General features: G+C 38.6%; 1 protein-coding gene across 1 annotated transcript in view; it reads right to left on the minus strand.

Annotated features, from left to right (window-relative positions):
* kif26bb (kinesin family member 26Bb) overlaps positions 1-21,840 on the minus strand; it is a 35,994-nt gene that overhangs the window by 10,062 nt on the left and 4,092 nt on the right. The window contains exons 3-11 of the mRNA XM_055149461.1: positions 18,169-18,663; positions 11,988-12,100; positions 11,075-11,246; positions 6,426-6,632; positions 4,281-4,374; positions 1,870-2,141; positions 1,326-1,503; positions 703-838; positions 89-243 (exon numbers count right to left, since the gene is read on the minus strand). Of these exons, the coding sequence (XP_055005436.1) occupies positions 89-243; positions 703-838; positions 1,326-1,503; positions 1,870-2,141; positions 4,281-4,374; positions 6,426-6,632; positions 11,075-11,246; positions 11,988-12,100; positions 18,169-18,663 (1,822 nt within the window). The remainder of the gene's footprint in view (positions 1-88; positions 244-702; positions 839-1,325; positions 1,504-1,869; positions 2,142-4,280; positions 4,375-6,425; positions 6,633-11,074; positions 11,247-11,987; positions 12,101-18,168; positions 18,664-21,840) is intronic.

Here is a 21,840-nt window from a genome sequence, read left to right on the forward strand (position 1 = left end):
TATATTATACAGACTCATAACACATAGAGTGAAGCTTTTAAGCCTATACAAGACAATGCAAATCATGCATAGAGTGACTTGGTACCTTCTCTCCTTTGTGTCCTGCGTATTTTGGCGGCGGTTTGAATGGTGGACAGAGTCTCGTCCAGAAGAGACACTGAGTCTGAGACTTGAGCCACGACCGCTGTGTGGCAGTTCACGTGACCCAAAGACTCTCGGAGGAGCAGAGACAGCTTACTGCTTCTGTGGACAAACATGGATATTAACAATTATCCAAATACATTTTTAATGAATGATCTATAACATTTCATTAGTGAAGATTTATTCTTACTCAACATGATAAAAGAGCAAGACAACAAAAATACTTGAATAGTCAGCTGTATGTATGGTGCATGGGGTCATATGTAATTCATACAGTGCAATAGACAAAGAATAAAAAGTGGAATCTATATTTATCATAGAATAATAAAATAAGTGTATAACTAAAATGCATCCTCCTCTGTGTCAGAAATGTACTTCATGTATATCAAAAGAAGGATGTAAAACTTGGCATAAACATCATAAGAAAATTGGGACTAAATCCTGAACTAAACCTGGACTAGACCAGAAATAGACAAGGAACTGGACCGGACCAAGTGTAGGTCAAGACTAAACTGGGCTCAAACCAGGACCAAACCAGGAGTGTGAATGCTTGCGTCTTACTTGTTGGGGATAGTCCTCTGTCCATTGAGCAGAGACAGCACAATGGGGCTCAGTTCAGCGTATGGATATCTGTTTTTGCTATACCTCATCCCACGACACACGTCTATCATCGTCAGTTTAGTTGGTCCACGAGAACCTGAGATAACAGAAGAGAGTGCATTTTAACCAACTATATCTCACTAAAATATAAAAGTACATTAGTTATGGGACTTCTAATGGGACTTAAAAGTTTATCTTAACTATTAAAGGTGCACTATGTAACTTTTTGGGGGGAAGATGGTGGAAAATTCATCAACATCTCCACTGAGCCCTTTTCAGTTTTTGCTTTTCCTGGAATGTTCCACAGCCATTAAACTTGTCTGTCTTTTTTTTAACAATTAAAGGTGTAATTGCATTCTTTGAGTGGGCATGCCTTTCCGGTCCTGACCTGTATCGTAGCCACCTTTTTGTCTCCATGCAAACCGATATATTTAAAACCATGCTGGACAACATTCTCAGCAAAGCTCTAACTTCTCCATGGAGACAAGCAGGTGGAGGACCCTCCCATGGAAAAGTTACACAGTGCCTCTTTAAGACTGTAACTTATATCCAATAAAGTAAAATATTGCTATTAAGTATGAAACCTTTTCCAATGGTGCTGGTCTCTGTGCGCGGGGGCTGGACGTGAAGAGTGAAGAACATGATGGAGCTGTGGGACAGGTACGTGACAAAGTCTGTGTGACGTCGAGCTGTGATGGCGGCATCCAGCAGAGAGGCGGCTCGCTCTGCTGTTGGCGCCTTCACACGATTGTGGTTACGAACCTAAAGGAGACACAAGAGATAGAGACGTGGTAGGCAATTTGTCAAAGGGCCCATATTACACTGTTTTCTGATCTATGTCATAATATTGTTTCCCCACCTAAAACAGACCTGGAGTTGTGTTTTGTTTCATTCATACATGTTTAACACACACCCTGCATATTTAGGCTGAATTCTTCTCTCAAAAAGTGCTTCACTGTGTTTTTAAACTGCATACACCTTCACTAGAATCATTTGGGTAATTTCAGACCTGGATTCAGACCAGTCTCTACTAAACAAAAGGGAAAAGGTAGCTATTAACTGGAAACCTACTTCAATGAAAAAATCTAAGTCTCGTTTTACTATTAACTGTAAATGTAATGCTCATACCTGCACTCCACACACCGGGTCCTCTTGCAGTTTTATGTGCGCTGTGGGACTGTCCTGTATACTGCCCCCTGTTGGTAGCATCTCTCCCAGCAGGTCCCTGAGTGTGTCCTCCTCTCCACAGCACAGCTCTAAGGCAGACACCGAAACACTGAGGTCTGTCCAGGTCTTCTCTCTACGTCGCTCGATGGCAGCGTACAACCAGGAGATGGCGCAAGGAATGAGCCCCAGCTTCTGGGGGCTGTCATCACTGCCCACCATACTAGACCAAGAGCCTGGGGGGCAAAACACAGAGAGATTGAAGTAACATTAAATATGACAGAGAATTCAATGGATATGGCCAGAATAATGTATGAATTCTGGATTCCTATGATCTTTTAGTCATCATTACTTCATTAGTTTCAGTGTTTCTCATTCCTACATTTTTTTCAGACTATGGTGGCACAAATACTTTCTATATAAATTATTTTCTTTTATATAATTTGTGGAGTTTGAATGTCACTTATTGGCTGTATTTCATATTCAAGCAGGTTTTACTGAACAGTTACATTTTATGTTAATGACAACACAAGGTTGACATCAAAGTCAAATTTTCTTATGCCAATGTCTAATCCATGTTCTTTTTAGACTCTGGGGTAGTTTTTTTAGATTATGGGGTGCCACCAGAGTCTATTTAAATAATGGGAAACTCTGTTTATAAACTATAATATATATCTAAGCTTTGTTCAGATATATATTTAAATGTTTTTCCTCTGAGTAAAATTAATGCAAAATACTACCAAAAAATAATGATATCTTGCTTGTTGCTTATTCCTGATGCTTTATTTACCCCATAACTGGCATAGCTGGTGTTCTTGCATCATCATTTAAACTGGGCCATTCACGTAATATTAGACACCATATGATATTGCAATGTTTCTCAAACTGTGTGGTAAGCTTGCTTTTTATAGCAGTGTACTGTAAAAAGTAAAAACATCCATGCCCATTGAGCTACCCCATTTACCAAAAATAGGACATGACATATTGCTATGCATCCATATACAGTAGATATGCTTTCTGGACCTGATCGATCTAATACCTTTTGCTCTTTTGCCCTACATTTGTACTGAGTTATATGGCCCAGTTTCACTCTGTTTTGTCATAGTACCAACACACTAATTGAATGAGTGAAGGAGAATTGGTTTAGTCCAGTTAAAGCTGCCTGCCTTTACTCTGAGCGAGTAGTATTCTGTGTAGGAGATTGATATGCTCTGGCCGCAGGCCATACTGAGACTGGGACTGGCTCGCTAATTCAATCATGTTTTATACCGATAGTGGCCCATGTGAAGGAGAGACCGCCCGATTGTAGATGTGCGTGTCCAGTTGCCGTTGCTGTTGCTAAGTGCTCCCCTCCCTGTGACTGCATCCTGTTACAGCCCATTTTGTTTATGCTGTGCTCCTAGTGTCCAGCCACAGTGAAATGAAATAAAATGTGATTCTGCTACAGCATTCTGAGCTGTCTGTCAGAGCGGCTTTCTCAACACAACACTTCTATAATTCATGAGCAGGCTTTTATTTAAATTATAAAAGGTGACAGAGAAGTGGAGGACAGAGATGATGTCATTTTAGAAAACGGATAATATGTGAACATGCTGATGAAACAGAACAGGTCGCTTTCTATTTTTTTTTAAATAAATTACACTGTGCTTAATCGTTCAGATTTCTATATTGATTTTAATCAACTGATGAACAAAATGGCTTCATGGGTATTCATCAGGAGAAGTTAGGGTAACCTATAATTGAATTGGTCTTAACATTAGGGCTCAACTTGATGGAGGATAGGTTTTTTCTAAAGGTTAACTTGGTTAATATTAGCATTTACCAACAAAATGTAAGCTAAACCTCTACCTAAGAAATATTACTAAACCAAAATATGAAAGAAGCTGGCTTTTAGTAATATTTTATCACACAAATTGGTTACATTTGAGTTATGAGTCATTGGACATAATTATTCACTTGATATGACAAATTCCTGATATTTTAGCATTCCTAAAGCCATGACACAGTGTATATATTTCATTTTATAAACAACAATTCCTCTTAATTTTCACTGACATAACTACAATTTAATGTATAGCTATAATGTGATCCATGTCAGCCATTTACAAAGACTGGAAGGTAGATAAGACAATAGAATTAAAAGGCCGGAGATGAATATCATGATGGATACGAGATGGCACCATTCCCATAGTGCACAGACAGGGATTTTAAGTGACAGAGAAGTAAATGATAGCAGTATAGCAGGACAGACCAGGGGGGTGGGGCATGCAGGGGTGTGGAGGGGCATGAGGAGGAGGTGGGGGTGCAGGGAGTGGTTAAAAGCACTCTCATTTGGGATGTTAACCCGTAGACCCTCTCTGTGTCTAGTTACTCACCCACATCAGAGCAGCCCAGGGCCAGCACACAGCCATCACTTCCACTCAGTACACAGCGGATGACGTCAGGCAAAACTCCCGCGCAGAGATCAGCCTGGTAACAAAAGAACAACGGTAGCTCATGATTCAAGCAGTATAAGAAATCAGAGAGGAGTGGAGTGGGTGTTTTGTAAAGATGGCTTTCCCTAGTGTCAAGATGTATTAGTCCCTTTGGCAAAGTTGTAATCTTATTGTATTTGTAACTGAAATTAATCCTTGAAGATCTTTGTTAGAGAGAAATTTGAACAAGATCAGTTTTGTGAAACCTGTGGAGTTGAACAGTGGGTCATGCCTGGATTACAGAGCACACACTGAGTAAATAATAATGTAAGCTCTTATAGTACATGAAAACAAGAGGAAATGAAAGAAACTAAGTATGACACCCTATAAGATTACCCTTCAGATAAACTCAAATTATTTAAACTACACTATAATAATCATGGTATGTAACAGATTATGTATTATGATGTGCAAATTAAGGAATTATATAGCCGTCATGTTCCAAATAGGAAGTTCGCATGCAGGCTCTTTCAGCTCCTACTGACCCTGGCTTCCATTGAGTTACATGGGAATATTGTGGCCCCTCTCTCTGTAACTGCTGCAGTGAGCCTTGTCATTTTGGTCTTAAAATGTTTGTATATTAACCTGCTCTACATGATCCTGGTGTGTTTCTTTTGCTATTTTGATGGTTTAAAAAATCCAATTCCTAATAGAGTTCTCCCCTGTAATCGCCAGCACCACGAGCTTCATTTGACTGGAGCCGAACCCCATGAATGACGTCACACTTGCTTAGTCTGCTTCTTTAAACAGTCTATGGTAGTGTCTGGGTCAAGCCCTGGGGTCTCAAAATGGCCGCCCATTCAAGTCAATGGGCCGAGCTCAAAGGTGCGTGACTTCAGATTAGCCTTTAAATGAGGTATTTCCAGTGGCTGTGGGCTGATTGAGCATGCGCAGTAAAGCTCTTTTCTCCTGAGGGCGCACACAAATCCATGCGAGCGCATGCACGGAGCGCAGTCTCGTGTACCTCGTGATTGCTTTGACCAATCAGAGTGAGACAAGCTAGAGCAGAGTGGAGCCGGACCTAACGATTATAAAGCGTTTTTTAAGACAACTGAAGGGTTTTGAGCTGAGAAAAAGTTTATGATATAAAAATAGGTAAAAATTGCCACAAAATCCAACATTTTTGAAAGTTGTGGGTGCCCCGTCAGTCGAACATGAGCAGTTTGTGATTATATTGCGTTCTATGAGTAAAAATCCTGTCTCAGCCGAACTGATTTTTTCCACTGAAGTTCCAGTGAGTAGCCACTATGCCAACTGGAGGCAGCTACAAGCAAACAATACCCTATCCAGTTATTTTAATAGATCTATGGTCTGGGTACACCAGTCAACTCTATTACCCAAACACATGCACAATTGGCTAATCCTCCATTTGTCTATGCATGATGATGTATGTTGTATGTATTTGTAGTTTTAAAGCTCTCTAATTAAGTCTGTAATTTTATTCACACTTGCCTACTAAAATGACTGACATTTTCTGCAATTGGGATGTAAGCTAACTAATCATCTGTCACTTAGAAAAAAATAAGTGTATAATTATTTGCTTGTTGCTGCCATGTTTGTTTTGTTAACAGACCATGGGTTTTACTGATTGGCTAATCTACCTGTTAATTAAGGCCTTCTGAACTTACTGAGATAATGCTAAATCTTGCACTTCTTTGTACAGGATAGAAAGAGGGGCATGGGGGCACTTCTGGCTCCATTCTCTCTCTCTCTGTCTCTCTCTCTCTCTCTCTCTCTCTCTCTCTGTGATTGCAGCAGTGAGCGTTGTCATTTTGGTCTTAAAATGTTCGTATTAACCTGCTCTTTATTTTGCTATGTTGTCTGTAAATAAATTCCTATTCCTAATATGAATCTTGGCTCCAAATTCACCCCCTATAACTGCTAGCCTCATGAGCTTCTTTTGACTGGAGCTGAACACTGTGGGTGATGTCACATTCACTCAGTCCACTTCTTTATACAGTCTATGGTACTCTTGTTTGGTCAGGTAATATTAACTGTACCAAAAAATAGCTAAATATAGACACTGCACAAGTATCTTATTTTTACCTGGCTGGCGTGTTGTGGGTATGTGGCATCGAAGTTGAAAGTTTTGACCAGGCTCTTGTCTCGACCCAGGGTCAGAGTGCTGTAGGGGTGGCCCTTATAAAACGGCTCCATCACTGTGACTCTTCTCCGGGACGAGTCGACCTGAAGAATTGAAGGAGGCCCTGGACTCTGAGGCAGGTCTGGATTCACACGCAGTACCACTCTAACCTATGTGCAGAAAGAGAGCAACAACAGGAGGGATTATTTATTATACCCACAACAATACAGATTTTTCATTGTTTTCGGTTTTGTTTTTGGTTATGAAAGATTAAATGTGCTCTGTGCATAATAGCCTGTGGGTAACTCAGTGTTATCTTCCTATTGCTGCTCTTATCTCTGTGGGGTTCATGCAGAGATGCAGAGACAAAATTAATGAATATGTAAAGCTCAATGATATCACTGATGATGTTAAAGACTTTACAAATTAATTAAATAGGCTACTTCACTAACACAAAATTTTGAAGCATAATAAATCATAAAAAATAAACAAATATATAATGACACGGTGTAGAAAACAAATTAAAGAGAGGTCAATGAGGTGAATAATTCACTGGAGGATGCTTCTGTAAGTATAAAGGGAGACCTCTGTCTCTCAAAACAAATGCTAGCTTTTATTAAAATATAACATTACGATGTTGCTGGACTGTATTGGTTTTTGAATCTATATTCATCAATAGTGATTTTCATGTCTTGAAATCAAGTCAGTGCAAAGGAAAAGACTTTTTCCAAAAGCATAATTTGTGTTATCATTAAAGACATGTATAGTACACCCTATCCTTGGCAATCTTCACAGTTAAAGCTAACCAAAATTCCTCTGCTACTTGCACTGTTCTAAATACAACATTGCCATATTACATACATATTACAGTGTATAAAATGGCATATGTACTGACTGTCCATGTCTTTGGTATTTATCTATATGTAAACATATATTTATTGTTGGCATTAACAATCAAAACAGGTAACATTCAGCAAAGTCTGAGAAACCTGAGCAATAACTCTGAGGATTCTGGTAAATGGCAAAAAGGATTAGGATTGATGGGGAGATGAAGACAGAGCACTTATGTGATTGGATTAGGGAGGTGGATTCCTGTAGACTCTGGTTAAAAGTGTCCTTATCCCTCAAAGACACCTGATGGAGAAGACTGGGACACCATAAAAAATATTGAAGATTTGCAGTAAGAATGAAGGCCAATGTGGAGTCATGCAGAGAAATAAACCTACTGTATGTGTGGGAAATAATTATCAACATTATAGTGTAAAAAGATATAGACGTTAAATGAATGGTACAGATGTTTCTGCAAAAAGATATATAACACACACTTCAGCTTTAGTCCCATGGCAACGGAGTGGTTTTTGAAATGTATTGTTTCATGGGATTTTAACCAACTAAGAAGTTCAGCATGTGCAGTTCAAAGGACACAAGTAAGGGAGTGTTGGATTGTGTGAAATGAACTGTTTGATTTTCCCGTATCCATGGAGCAAATATGGCAGAAGACCTTCCAGGGAAAATACTCTGAGGCCTTCCAGTGGAAATACATAGAGGGAATGGCCCATTTCATCACCAACCGAAACACCAGAGCCAAGTAAGAGGGAGGCCTTTCCTGTTGTGATCACCTTGTTCCCACCTGGACTCTGCTGTGAAGCTGCAGAACACAAAGGAGAGACTTTTGGCTCTTCCTCTCCTCAAACTGTCCTGAAACAAGATCTGCTGACCATGCCTGACCAGTCCTTCTCTTGAACTGCACTGAGGCCTTTGACTGAGACACAAAGGCGACTGAGAAGCGCCTTGGAAATGTTGCAGCAATCAATATCAATAAAGTACCTCTCTCTCATAGCTGGTGACCCTTTTGCTAAATGTTATGTGTTCATTGTGTAGACTTTTGATCTTTTTATGTGGTTTGTGTTTTTTATCATGTTTGTATTGAATGAATGAGTCGTACACTTAGGGTTAGCCTGCTCCTGGTTTGAGTCACTGTCAAGTCTAGTTTAATTTTAGATATTAGGATGGTACTTGGAAAACCAATTATTTTCTTGTATCTGTATTTGAGTATCCCGGGACACTGGAAATTAAAAATGAAATTACTCTTGTTACTCTGACAATGAAACAAAACACAAACCTTTACATCAAATTTACTGTACAAAACACTAATCTGGTCAGGAGTCGGATCTGCAAGGCTTCAAGTATACAGTATTGTACCAGCCAGTCCAATCATACAGGAATTATATTACACCAGAATGACCTCATCTCTTCACTGACAATCCGAAAACCCAAGAGCCATTCTCCATCTGCCACACTATATCTTCCCCAAGAGTAAAGATTTTCTCATAATTTTCATAACTTATGCAGCGGATGGATCCCTAACTGTATTGAATAAGTGTCGAAGTAAATTTATGAGGCTAAATTATTCAAGGCAACGTTCGTACTATATGTAATGTTAGCAGAAACTGGGCAGGTGCGTCCGGGGCCTTTAAGTGTAACTCTAGACCGAACACAGGAGTCCATCTCTCAGACAAGGGGAGGGCGGCCATATTGATCCCCCGGGCTGGTCCCAGGGGAGATGAGGGCAGCAGAGGAGAAGAACAAGATGGAGGCATTAGCCCACATTACAGTTCATCCTAAAGGAGGAGGGATATAAGATCTGCTTCAAATGGGCCGTGATCGCTTTACAATGGCAGGAACATTTCTGTAGAGTTGTTTTGTGGGAGAGTATATCCTGTCAGACATCCTATCAGACCTAACTTATTTAATTTTAAATCTTCCATTGAGGAAATCTTACTCTTAAATGGAAATGGCCACGTTACATATCAGATCTGTGGAGAGGTGGCCCACCTTCTACTTGAGATGCAGTATTTTTTAACAATAAAAACACCTGTAATTGAATAAATAATCAAATAAATGCAAGATAGATAAGTTTGACATCATACTGTGGAACATTTGAGGCACTAGAAAATACATAGTGAACCTTTAAATCGGAAACACATTAAATTATTATGTCTTTGTTTTCCATCTATATGTTTTATGTTGGTTGAAAGTATGTCCAAACAATTTTTTATATTTTTTCCCTGTATGAAGAATAATCCACAATATTTAATTTAACTCTTATTTAAAGGATAACTTAAACATGCCATTGCAAAACAGATTATACCAGAGTTCAATAATTTTCTACCAGTTATTGTATTATGGGTCATAGAGTTAAATGGCAAGATAACCACAAGGCTCAAACATGTATAACATTCACTAATTGTAAATATAGATAATGCATAATATCTCTATATGGGAGAACCAATTATAAAGGGGTTCATTGATAAAAATTTTGTCTATAATAGAGATGTATTACTTTGATCTAAAAAAAACAAAAAACATACCAAAATCACGTTGGTGTCCTCTCAACAGGAACATGTGATTAGAGACAGCAGGAAAGACAAGCACAGCCAAAATAACTGTAGTGAACCTGCTGGTGTGAAGAAGAGGCCAAAGTCATAGGACCATAGCACTGTATGCAAATCACTGTTTTCACGGTTTTATTTTTTTATACGAGTGCTCACCACTTTATTGATTTATTTGTAGTAAATGATTTAATAGACAGTTCCTTACTAACTAACTACTACTACTACTTACTAACCTTAAGCCTTATTTGTTATGACTAATTATGGCAAAAAAAATACATTGAAATGCAGACAAGTAAATGTAGATAAGACAAAATAGCTGGATGAAGTAGAGCTAAATGGTCAATGGTCACATTTTTGTATAGCGCATTTCCACCTAGGTTAGTCCTAGGTTAGTCCTGGGTTAGTCCTGGGTTAGTTCTCGGTTAGTCTTGGTTTAGTCCTGGCTCAGTCCGTGGTGTATTTCTTCTGCTAATGCCTGTGGAGTGATGACAGTAGAGTCGTGTCTGTGAATTCATATTCGTTCTGAAGAAAGTGTAACCATTTCATTTCATTTTGTGATTGTTATTCTTGACGTTGTAATTTTTCAGTTCTTATTCTGATGGATGCTTCAGTTAGAATGCTTTTAATCTGTGTGTGATTTATCAAGAGCACGGGCAGGTAACAGGTGTAATGTTAACAGGTCCAGGCGAGTGCGGGTTTAACTTTGATATAACCACAACGGGCAGCTGTGGTGCTGTACTGTGCAGGTGTGGGTGGATGTGAGTCTCCAAAAATGGATCCATGCAGGACTCTGGGGCAAGGTGAGCTAAGTGTCTTACCCAAAGACACAATAACAGCATTCATCTGTGGGAGCTGGAATCGCACCACCAACCTGTGGACCAGTGGATCTGACTGCACAATGATGCTTATATCGAGAGTGGGATTCGAACCGCCAATCTTCGGATCAATGGACAAACTCCAGCTGAGCTACTGTTAGTGGTTATACGCTTTACCTGAAGAGTGAAGAGTCCATACAGATGGCCTCATCATATGACAAATTATAGTAATTAGTATCAGAGTGGGATCAAGGCAACAAGATCATATTTGGTGACTACAGTACTTCTTAGATAATTATTTATCTGGTATAGTTATAGTAGTTTATGAGCCTCAAACTAAACCTTGAGTAAATCTGTCTTTTAGTACAGTATATAAATGTATATATTTTTAACTGGTGATACCTTGCCAACACTGGGCGAGTCTTTGGTTCTGGTGGCAGCTTGCAGCAGGCAGGAGGGGGCCGCGGGCGGGTTTTTCTGGATCACGTCTCTGAAGCAGGTGGAGAACTGAGCGGGAGCAGAGTCAGACGCATGGCCTTTTTTCCTTAGTGTCAGATTGAGCTTTTCTGCCGCTCTATAGGAAGAAGGGAAGGAGTGAGGGAAAGAGAGAGGAAGTGGGAAAGGGAGAGTGTGAGTGAGAATGTTTTGAGAGCGATAGAGAGGGGATGAGCAAGAGGGAGAAAGTGAAAGAAAGAAAGAAAGAAGAGAGGGGAGAGAAAGAAAGGGAAGAGAGAGAGAGAGGGAGGGAGGGAGAATAGGGGTAGAAGTGAGAGGGAGGGAGGCATAGGGAAATGGAAAGGCAGGAGGGATAGAAGGTGATGAGAGAGGGATAGAAAGAGAGAGTGAGAGTAAGAGGGAAGTAAGGGAAGGGAGTAAAAGAAATGGAGAAGGAGAGAAAGAGAGAAAAAGGGAACAGAGAGAGAGTGCAAATAAGATAGTGAGAGCGGGAGGGGGTGAGATGGTGAGGGAGAGAGAGAAAAAGACAGGAAAAAAACAAGGGAGAGAGATAGAGAGGGATACACAAAGAGGGTGAAGGGGGAGGGATAGTGAAGAATAGCGATAAAGAAGGGAGGGAAGGGAAGCCGAGGGAAAACAAGAGAATGATAGAGAGCAGTAAAGGGAGTGATGGAGAGAGAGAGAGAAAGTGATGAGATAGCAAAAGAGAGTGCAAAAGAGGGTACAGGATGGTGAAACAGTAAAAGAGAGAGGGAGGAGAAAAAGATGAGAAATATTGAGCGAGAGGGAGAGAGTTGAGAGAGTTCATTTAAAACAGGATGCTATGGACACACACTTGACTGACAGGATTTAAACATACTTAGCCAAGAAGGACATGGCTGCCGTATTGGCGATGGTCACCACTCTAGTAATATGAGGCAGTTTGGAGTTTATCTGCACCGCCCCGGCCTCACCACTCGACTTGTCTGCAGTCTGTGGAGGAGAGAAAGCTCGTTATAGAAATCCAAAACTGTAATTGCACTTTGCACCACTCCAAAAGAGGCTATTATGACGGGAGTTAGCAAATAGCTGGTGTGAGTCCAAGTGGAGCATCTATGAGTAATGTGATTGGGTTAGAGTGGTATTTTGGTACATGTGGAGTCTGCTTGTCTCAAATGCGTGGTTCAAACCATAGACTGTATAAAGAAGTGGTCTAAGGGAGTGTGGCATCACCCATAGCTTTCAGGTTCAGCCAGATGAAGCTCATGGTGCTAGCGGTTATAGGATCGAATTTAGAGCCAGGTACATACTAAGAAGAGGAATCTATTTATATACAGAATAGTGAAAAAAACACCAGGATCATGCGGAGTGGCTTCATACAAACATTTTAAAACCAAAATGACCAGGCCCCCATGAACACAGTGGCAGTCCAACACTGATTTACTCCCCGGGCGAGATGGTACAAAAACAGAATATAATTTGTTTCTCAAACTGTGGTATGCTGGGTATTTGTTTAATTTTATACAGATCTTTTAATATATTTTAGTCCTTCTTTTGGTTAATCCTCATTCAGCTATCCATAATTGTCTAATTTTAAACCTTTTTTAGATATTGTGGTACTAGCCTGATTCGTCAGCCAGTTTCATTTTGTAGAAACCATCTGACCTCGCAGTGTTAGAATTCGTTCGCTCGAGGGTAGGTGGGTACTTTTTTAAATTTAACCAATTGCTGATATTTGGTCGTGACGTATGTAATGCGCCGCTAAAAAAGGGCAATAATGTTTTTTCCCTTAATAAAATTCTCAAAACATTCTCTTTATTCTGGCTTTAAATCCTCGATCCCGGGAATCGTTGTCAACACAGAATGTATGGCTCTTCGCTGATTGGCTGGTGCCTGAACTCACACTTCTGGGGTTTTTGCAAACTGTATAGTGTATTCCACTGGAAAGAAACGCAATTGAGCAGAGGCACAAGGTGGCGCCAGCCTGGTTATTGTGGTACTACTTGAAAGGACAAATATTATTGTAGGAAATACTTGGTGTTATATCCAACGTTTTGAGATCATTTTCCTAATCGAAAGATATATTATTTAGATTTAAATTGTTAATCTCTATGGCATCAGTCTTAATTTTTCATCCTTCTGAAATCCATGAACAGCTGTTGCCTGCAAAAGAAGCCGCAACAAATGATCTACCTCCTATAGCCCTTCCCTCTGCCTCCTCTCACATCAACAATCCTCAGTCTAGACTGTCTGGCAGCTTTGACCTCAGCATCCTTCTTACATTCACTCTCCATCCCCTTCTATATGTCCCAACCATGACACGCTGAAAAATCTTGTTATGAGAACACAAAATAACAACTTAAAAATTGCACAAATTAATAACAAAAATGAGGCTACTGAATTTAAAGAAAAATAATATACATGATTATTATTTTTTACATGTTTTCATTGTTAAAATGGCTATTTCACATTTTTAACCCTACATGTATGACTGTAGGAGTTGAAAGGCAGAGCAGCAGGCAGAGATGGGGGTAGGTGAAAAAGTATTGTATTGATTTTTTAAATTCAATTTATGCCTCAAATGCAAGACAATACATGATTACTTACTTACATCTGCATGCATACATCTAATTCTGAGTATAGCTAATAATGGAACATAGTTATTAAATGGTTAAAAGCGCATACGTTTCATGTTGAATGTATACTCAATTTGAAAAGATTTGAAAATATATAAAATAGTACCACAGAAATTACAAACATTGCCCTCTATTTTTTGTCAAAAGTCCTTAAAATGGCGGCCATGACAAAGAAAGCCATTTGACTGAAACCCATGAATATAATGCATAACTAATAATAATTCTAATCTATTAATGCTGGTATTATATTATTTAAGCCAGTTTGACTAATATTTATAATACACTATATGCAGCTCTTTATTATGACCAAAAGTGTCTGCAAAATAAGACTAGACATGAACAGTTACCATAGTACTTAATTGAAAGGCTAGCAGGTTAATTAGATAAAAGGCAGACTCATTGTATGCTTGGTAGTATACTGAATGAAGAGCCCCTAATGGGTGATCAAATTAGATGCATTTTGGGATTGGGACAGTCAGATACTTCCCTTTTTTCTTTGGAACCAGACCAGCGTTTAAACAAAGACTTTGAGTATCCAGCCAAATCAGGCGTCAGACATGTTTAGCAGCCAGTGCAGTGCCATGGCTCTGAAGCTCAGCCAACACACACTCAATAATGCATCATCTTAACAGGCCCATCTAAATGATTATTTCAGAGCACAGAATTGAACATGGACTATTAGCCAGAGGTGGAGAGAGCACTCATTTTATTATATTGTTAAATCAAAATAATATCAATGTTAAATGTATGTTCAAGTAGGCTAGTCTAGTTTAAAGGTTCAATATTATGCAAAATTGACTCTGATTCATAATATCGCTACCTCATCAAAAACATACCTGGAGTAGTGTCTTGCTTCTTTCACACATGTTTGACCAATCCTCTATTACTATTCTGTCTATCCCAAAGCTCAAAATGCTCTGTTCCACCTTGTGATGTCATATAGTGGTAGTTTTAAAGTTAACAGCTACCTTATCTTTTGTTCAATAGAGACCAGCAATTCTAGGGCTGAAAATGTCTAAATGATTCTAGAGAAGGTGTATGGCGATTAAAACACAGTGGAGAATTTCCTGTATTGTCAAATGACCTCACAAAGTGGAACAGGGTGTTTTCTATATATATTGTGAAGAGGAAACAACATTATAACAAATCAGAAAATAGTGTCAAAAGTATTATTCTTCAAATAATTTATGTAAATATAATCTGTTAGTATCCACCTCTGACTACATCTCATCTATTCTAGGCAGTGACTTCATTTTCAACCCAGACATTGGCTATTGGACTTCCCATGACCCAATAATAAAGGTAATCTCAGAGCCACGCTGACGGCACTGAGGCTATAACAGTGCATCTGCTTATGGTGAATCAACTTTAATGTCTGTCTGTCGTTATCTGAGAGAACCGTGTCTGCTACTGTAGGTATGCTTGTTTTTAGAATGAGAATAGTGGAGTCGACTGGGGAAAGTGGCTAAAGTTCTTTATACAGTAGGACACATTATTATGCAAAATTGAATCTTGTGAGCTTCAGGCCATGTTATAATGTTGTTAACTCATCAAAAACAAACCTGGAGTTGTGCTTCGTTCCATTCGGCAATGCTTGAGTAACCAAAGCTCAAAATGCTCTGTTCCACCTTGTAATGTTATGAAGCTGTAGTTTTCAAGTTAACTGCTACCATTTACTTTTTGTTTAATAGAGATTGGTAATTCCAGGGCTGAATTCATCGAAATGATTCTAGTGAAGGTGTATGGAGTTTACACAGTGGAGCAGTATGTATGTATGTGTACATATGTTTTCTACAGATACCCATCAAAAGGGAGTTTGGGTGGAAGGTGTGGGGATTAAAAGGGATAAAAATGCAATGCTAACTGGAATATATATAACTGCAAATAATAACACTTGAATAAAAATCCATCCATCCATTTTCTTCCGCTTATCCGGGGCCGGGTCGCGGGGGCAGCAGTCTAAGCAGGGACTCCCAGACTTCCTTCACCCCAGACACGTCCTCCAGCTCAAAATTTTATCACAAAAAACACAGTGCAGCACTTAATGTCTTACCAGAGTGTTTTCTATTTAAGAGAAGAACTCATCCTATATATGCAGGGTTTGTGTGTAAAACAGGTGTAAAAATACAAAACACAACTCAGGTATATTTGTGATGAGGAAACAGCATTATAACATAGATTAGAAAATAGCGTAATGTAGGCCCTTTACAGTGATGGATTCAGGTGTAGTCTGGAGTCTGGTTGGTGAATTCATCAATCGGTGCCACACAACAGTCTTGAATCCCATTGTAAAATCATAATATATTTTCTGCTTCTGTCTGGCCTCCTTTTGTTCTAGCCTAATGCAGCTATCTGACTTATATATGTATTGATCCACTTTAACTTTGGACCAGTCTGGGCAGTAATGCATTCTTTTGTATCTGATCCAAGGCTCCCCATTGTTAAGGCTGAATCTGATTTAATAAGATGTTTTTTATGGATATCACATAAATTACAAATGCCCCAAAGACTAAAATAAGATACAGCTAATGGACATCACATAGATAATGCACAATATTGAAGAAAGAGTTTTTATAAGCATTTAATAAACATTTTCCTCTTTCTAAAATGGTCCATGCGTCTAATAACAATAATGCATTAGTCTTATAGTTTTTCCAGTTGCTCGAAGCTGTTTTATAATTCAGTGCATTGCTCATGCACTTGGTGGGAGAAAATTACTGCTACAGCCACAGCTGCCCTGGGGTAGACTGACAGAAGCGAGAATGCCAGTCTGCACAATTGGTCCCTCCAACTGTCACAGATCACTCACACACCACATTCATACACTAACAAGTGTTTTGCCCAATGACTGCAGGCAGAAGGTTGGTGTACAAATGCTCAAAATAAACTTTAATCATCTAGAAGGGAAAGCCAAGTTGTAATTTAAAGGGCCCATATTATGCCATTTCCTCTGTTATAAATTTGTTTCCTCATTAAAACATACCCGGGGTTGTGTTTCGTTTTATTCATACATGTTGAACACACAAATCCTGCATATTTAGGCACCTTGTGGAAGTGCTCCTGTGCTTGAACTCTTATCTTGTCTAGAATCATTTGAATGATTTCAGCACTGGACTGGCCAGTCTTTGGTGAACTAAAGGTAAAAGGTAGCTGTTAACTTGAAAATTACCACTTTATGATATCACAAGGTGGAACAGAGCATTTTGAGGTTTGGAAATGTAGACATCCCAATAATACAGGATTATTCAAAAATGTGTGAATGAAACTAAATAAAACTCTGGGTATGTAGAGGTAGCAAAGTATTAACATGGCTAAAAGCTCACAGAAGTCAATTATGACTTATATAAGCCCTTTAATAACAATTACAATTTAATAGAACATAAATCTTGCAATCACACTCATACAAGCAAGGTGAATGATGTGTCTTGTCCAAGGACACAGGTTTATGAATTGCGATATGGCTGGATATGAATGACCTATCATGGACTACTTTTGCTCGAATAAATTTGTGATACAGTATTACCATCCACAATATCACAAAAAAGGCTTTTTCTATCAAATATAACAACTTTTATTGTATAAAAGGGGGTTTAACACATGCATTATTGTACTACAACTGCATATAGAGCAGGCTGTCAAGGCACATTTACAGATAAGACAAAAAGAATATTACTCCTGACTCTGTGTAGTAGCCTATATATATTGTAATAGCAGCCTATAGTTATCTCCAATAAAATCACACTGTTACTTCATATGTCTTCAGTGTCTTTTTATGTGGATAAAATCAAAAGGACAAAAGGGCACTGTCATGGACATTAGCATATGCTAGCACCCAGATGCAATATTTTTTTGGTTGCATTTTCTTCTTGGATTAATTTTATGCCATATATAAGACATAATAAAGAGTATACAAAAAACAGGCTTTTAGTCGAATATCTAAAAACCCTCCCAGTTGGATCATATTATATTGCTACAATTATTAAAATCCATGGCCAACAGTGGCTCTTAAAACTCTGTATTCAAATGCGTTCAATCTGTTCCACAAGCGGCAGCCATAATGGATTACAGAACAGAGCTGTCTTCACCTTGAATGGGTCTGTAACCTTTTTATTGGAGACTGGGGGCAGGCGCTTCCATCACAGTAATGCGTATCTCTGTTAAATATCTCCATCCCCCATATTGATCACAAGTGCTTTTTGACTGGCCAGCTTTTTATGACAAGGATAATTCATGACCCAATTCTATTCCATTAGCAGAAGTAGTTTTAAACAACGTGCACACCGCCACAGGAGCTAAATAGACCTGGATTAGCACCCATGAATCACTGCCCGTAAAGATGTACTCTGTAGCGGGATGGCTTGTTAAAGGGAGGTACATGGCTGGGCTAACATATGAACAACGTTGATTTAGTGTTAAGCTCTTTACCTGATGGCGAACGCGTGGAAGAGTTGATTTAGAAGACACCAGCTGTTTCTGCTCATCCACCCAGCGGTCCATGTCACGGTGAGGGGACTTCGCACCCCTCCTTCTCAGCGTTTGGGGTGTTCGTTGTGGGGTCTTGGGACTGGAGGGTGCCCTGGTGTTCTGGGGGCTACACTGGTTTCGGAGTGGGCTATGGGTTCTGCTTCGGAAATGCTGCAGTGTCCTGGTGAAGTCTCTGGATGGTCTCTCCTCATATTTGGTCAATGTTGAATCTAGATGTCCCAGTAAAGTCGCAGAGGGGAAGGGTGGTCCAAAAGAAGGTTCGAAGGGGGGGCGAGTTGGGACCTGACCTCGGTTAAGAGCCAAAAAGATGGCTTCCTGTTTGAGGTCATTCACAGTGGTGCCACAGGTGCTGCATTCGCCATGTTCCCAAGAATCTGTAGGCCGGCTCTGGATGCGCAGGTTGTCATGGAGAAAGGATGAAAGATCACTGGAGTCCTGCAATACATGAAATTTAATCAGATCAGTTTTGAAATCCTTATTTGTAAAGGGACAGCTCAAATTAGTGGACATTTCCATCTTAAGTCCCTCAGCAGGGAAAAGTAGAGGAGCAATCACACAAAAGCAAATGTAACACCAGCACACTCACTATATATACAATTGTAGAGACAAATGCTTTTGGAGTGCTTTTATGGTAAGGTCAAAATGGCTTCCATCTTTAGCTCCTTCAGCTGTATATTCTCTATGGTAGACACGGGTTATTTAATGAAGACATATTATTAGTTTTGCTGTATTTACTGAAAATCTATAACACACATAGGACGGTGTTTCAGATTTTTGTTTAGTGCAACACAGAATATTGATCTAAAACTGCTTAGAATGAAGGACATTACAGGATTACTCAAACATGCATGAATCACTCAAAATACAGCTCTGAGCAAACTCACAGTGAGAGAAAACCATTACAACAATGGTTAAACCTCAATTATGCATAATTGCTTTATTATGTCTTTAAATATAGAGCCTTTCTTCCTCAGTCACAAATTAGTTCTGGTTTAGTCCTGGACAGGTTTAGGTGGTGTTGCTTGTACTTCGTTAAGTGGTAGTTCATTTTTGTTTCTTTGTAAGTATTTAATATTATAGTATTTGCATTACATTCTATCTCATTTTTAGGAAGACAACAAAAAATATAGAAGGACTGTAACATTTCTATAAGCATAGCTCCTCAAACCACTTTCTATTTAAGCTCTCCTTGTGCCTGTTATCTCACATGCGTTATATTATGGAGCACATGACAGCAGCTTTCATTTCTCGCTGAGAAAAACTAGACAGATGATTGAGCAAATGTAAAATGAGTCATTGTGAGGCGCAGCAGGCAATTTTAGCACTTAGCGAAGGAATCACGGACTCAGGCCTATTGATTAATAACCGCCGCTATCATTTTAGCATAGCATGTAAGCACAACTAAAAGGCATCAAATAGGCATGAAATAGGTCATACATCAGAATCACTGCTGAATAAAGAAAGAAATAATTAAGAAACAAAACAATGTCAAAACTGTAAGGAATGCTATGAGAAAAAAAACACAATGGATAAAAGATTAGTCTATCCATATTTTTAAAGTATATACACTCAAAAAATGTTGACTCTGATTTAAAGAGGCTGTATTTCACTTCCATGGGGTATTAACTGCTAAGACGTAACATATTTAGATCACCATGTTATCCTGTATTGTTTTGAAAATGCTATATTCACATTAATTTTATACTCTTTAGGTCACATTGAAAATAGGCTTAAGTTTAATTTTATTCTTAATTTCCTGTCAGATTAACCATAAATTAATTCTTGATTCTTGATTGACAACAAAGGAAACTAGCATATAGAATCTTTTTATAGCATAGATTTATAACACTTTGGAAATTCTTACAATTATTCTCCTGAAATTAAGTGTAAAATCAATAAACCCTGTCATCCCCATATGCTCCAGTAATAAAAATAATTTGTTCTGAGTTTTATTCACTGTTGCCGTTATGACCTAACCCTGTTTCTCTCTATGTAAAAATGTCAGATTGTGTTTGGCCAGCCCAGTGCTTTCCTTGACTGCCCCTTCAGTCGATCAATGAGAATCTGCCAACACAGTGCCAATGACCCATACCGCCCCAGAGGAATACTGCACTTCACACTTAGCTCAGAACACACATCCCAACTCCAAAAGGACAAAACAGCATGACTACATTAGCATTACTACTGCTTCAGATGACTTTCAAATGACATCAACCATAGGACAAATGGACATAGTAAACCCACCGCGTTCCAAGTAGGAAGTGAGCATGGGGGCTCTTCTGGCTCCATTGACTTTACATTGAAAAACATTACCCCTCTCTCTGTAACTGCTGCAGTGAGCCTTGTCATTTTGGTCTTAAGATGGTTGTAAAAAAAATGCTCTACGTGATCTGTGTGTTTTTATTTTGCTTTTTTGTCTGTAAGTAAATTAATATTCTTAACATGGAGCTTGGCTTCAAATTCGCTATCCTCATGAGCTTCAATTTGACTGGAGCTGAATTCTGTGGGTGATGTCATACTCCCTTAGGTCACTTCTTTGACATCAATATGTTTTAAAAGCCTATCATATTTAATTAGAAGTGAAAATGCATATGATGGTGGTATATTGACTAATTACTATGATCAGGTACTATATTGTGGATTTACCTATTGGATATTTCTAATGAAAAACAGTTTACCTAAATATACTCTGGCTCTCAGAATGTGATATTGCCTTATTCAGTTTGAAAACACCTATATTATTATTATTATTATTATTATTATTATTAACATACTTACTATTTTCAAGTAATTGCAAAAATCTTAATTGCATTATTTCGCTTGTTTTAAGAGGATATGATTTCTCTCAATTTGTTTCTTTATGTTTTTAAAATAAATGAATAAGGTTAAAAAAAATACAAATGTCAAAATCTGAATTGGAGTGGTTTGTATACAGGAAATGAAAATGGCTACACCACTACATCATTGGCATTCGATTATGTTGCAATATTTCAATGACTATTCCCAAAAATGACTTAGTTACACCAGCTTCAACTTTTACCATTTGGAGCAGTAAGAGACAATACAAATCCATATGCTTTGATAACTGTTTATTCTGAGACCACTTATAATACTCTCCAATGCACAAAGGAGCTGTATTTTCAAAGGACAAATAGAAAAACACTAGTCAATTTTGCTTTTAACATGTTGACAAAATAATCACTTCTCATCCACTAACATAATGTCATGATGAACAAGCATAGCAATTTATGATTTATCTTTTTAATAGTACAATGTATGTGTTAATAGTACAGTTCTGAAGCTTACATGTCAGCCAGGTAAAATCCCCTACTGTATTATCTTTAAAAAGAGGTACAAAAGAAGACAAAATGAACAGTGTTGGATTTATTCATACATGTTTGTGGAGGAAATCATGTTACTTTAATGATTATTGCATTTGTGATTTACTAGTTATGATTAATACTGCAGTCCTATCTGGTTTATCTATAATATAATATAAGCCTGATTCATATTAAATATAATTTTGGAGTTCTGTTGCTCTATGGCTACAGGCAGGGGTGCAGGCATTTTAGAAAGGCCTTCCCCCACCTTTTAACTTGTGGCCCATCTGGA

Source organism: Boleophthalmus pectinirostris, unplaced genomic scaffold (genome assembly GCF_026225935.1).
Source record: "Boleophthalmus pectinirostris isolate CB_2022bp ecotype Guang Dong unplaced genomic scaffold, ASM2622593v1 HiC_scaffold_13, whole genome shotgun sequence".
In the NCBI taxonomy this organism is placed as follows: domain Eukaryota; kingdom Metazoa; phylum Chordata; class Actinopteri; order Gobiiformes; family Gobiidae; genus Boleophthalmus; species Boleophthalmus pectinirostris.